Below are 1,709 nucleotides of genomic sequence, written 5' to 3'. Positions count from 1 at the left end.
GGTTTGGGTATTAGTTTTAACATTTTTTTCCTTAGAATAATAGTAATGATAAAAAAAACAACAATCCAAATTAATCAACTTCAAATGATGACGTTGCTGTAAAAAGACTTAGATTTAAACTTTTTATTTTTACCTATTTGAGCTTTTTTAGTAATTTTATTTAGAGCAGCAAAAAGAGCCTCTCCCAGTCCTTTGACATTTGCCAGGTCATCTTTCATGGAGTAAGAGAGGTCCATCAGGTAGTAGAGATCCACTGGATAACCCTCAGCTCTCTTAAAGGAAACAGTAAAAGTGGTGGAACGTCCTGTAAACACAGAGTGGACTAGATCAGTTTTTACAAAGATAACCTGCAGTATGATCAGATTAAACCAATGAATACAGAGATTTTAGGTTGCCAACAAACCAAAACGCATGACATGATAACAAAACTAGATACCACACAGTGGTAAGATATATGACCCAAAGCACCAATGYACCAGAACTCAAAAGTGACCAGAACGGATTTATTGTTTTGAATAGGGGTCTGGAGGCGGCGCTCGTTGGTGGGAACAATGGATAGCCCTTCATCAATATGACCCCCACATGCAAAGCGGGGCTCATATTGTTTCTGTACTGTTTCTTTTCTCTTTTTTTCAGTGATTCAGTGATTTTTGGTCAACCGTAGCACAAAAACAGCTGCATCGATCAACATGAAATTTGGCAGGACTGTAGATGAGTCCAACCTACACTGCACCAGCCAGTTTTATGATAGACCCTGTGTTTGAGAATGGGGGCTCCATCCAAGAGGGGGTGTCTGGACATGCCAAAATACTTATAACCCAAAAAAATTAAACAGAAGCTTCAGATTTTTTTTGTTGTTAAGCTCTGATGAAGGGCTATCCATCAGTAGTGCAAAAAGTGGGTATGCACTGTATGCAACAAATAGGGTCACTGCACTAGAAGGGGTGCCAAAACGAAGAGAGGAATTTTTTTAGTAGGATTTTCTGATTTAACAGCTGTTTGTGCATGTATGAAATGATCAACAACAGAGGAAYGGCACTGATTAGGCGCACCTCTGCTCCTTCACCTCCCCCCGTCTGTCTCCCCTCCCACTCAGGGCACTTGGGCATCTTCAACAACGCGCTCAGGTGCATTCTTTTTTCTTTTTTTTTCTTTTTAATTTTAACTATTGTAGTGCACTTCACAACAATGATCTAAAGATGGAGCAGTAGAAAAAAGGTTCTCAGGGGCACAAAATAGAAACCTGAAGAGGGAGAGGGATACATATGTTGGAGGGATGAAGAAAAGCTTTTCAGTGGTTGAAAGACAGCAAGTTATGTCAACAGGAGGGTTGTAAATATTCATRTTAGCTTAAGCTAGCCTAAAAKGACAGGTGGCTGTTTCTGTAGGCCTTTTTACAATATAACAGATAATAGCATAAAAAAAATAAAGACCTAAAGATAAAAGCAAAATAAAGACCTAATAAGTTGTGTATGGTGAATCATAAAGCTGATAAATTATAGAACATGGGTCACCAACACAGTTTCTTTTAATATTACATAACTGATATTTTGCATCTACAAGAGTTAGACAAAACAGTGGTTAGTACAAAAGGCATGAGTTTAAATCTTTCTAAAAATTTTTGAAAAAATACAGAAGTTATTATTTAATAACTAGCACATATTTAAATTTAACACATGTGGTGTGAGTGTGTGTGTGTGTGTGTGTGT

At 37.6% G+C, this 1,709-nt stretch overlaps 1 protein-coding gene across 2 annotated transcripts in view; it reads right to left on the bottom strand.

The window, feature by feature from the left end:
- itgb2 (integrin, beta 2) overlaps positions 1 to 1,709 on the bottom strand; it is a 38,699-nt gene that overhangs the window by 22,911 nt on the left and 14,079 nt on the right. For both annotated transcript variants that reach the window (XM_014026116.1, XM_014026117.1), the window contains one exon: positions 134 to 304. In XM_014026116.1, the coding sequence (XP_013881570.1) occupies positions 134 to 304 (171 nt within the window). The remainder of the gene's footprint in view (positions 1 to 133; positions 305 to 1,709) is intronic.

Source organism: Austrofundulus limnaeus, unplaced genomic scaffold (assembly GCF_001266775.1).
Source record: "Austrofundulus limnaeus strain Quisiro unplaced genomic scaffold, Austrofundulus_limnaeus-1.0 Scaffold526, whole genome shotgun sequence".
Taxonomy (NCBI): domain Eukaryota; kingdom Metazoa; phylum Chordata; class Actinopteri; order Cyprinodontiformes; family Rivulidae; genus Austrofundulus; species Austrofundulus limnaeus.
The sequence above is the reverse complement of the archived record's forward strand: the minus strand, read 5'-3'. Positions and strand labels throughout refer to the sequence as shown.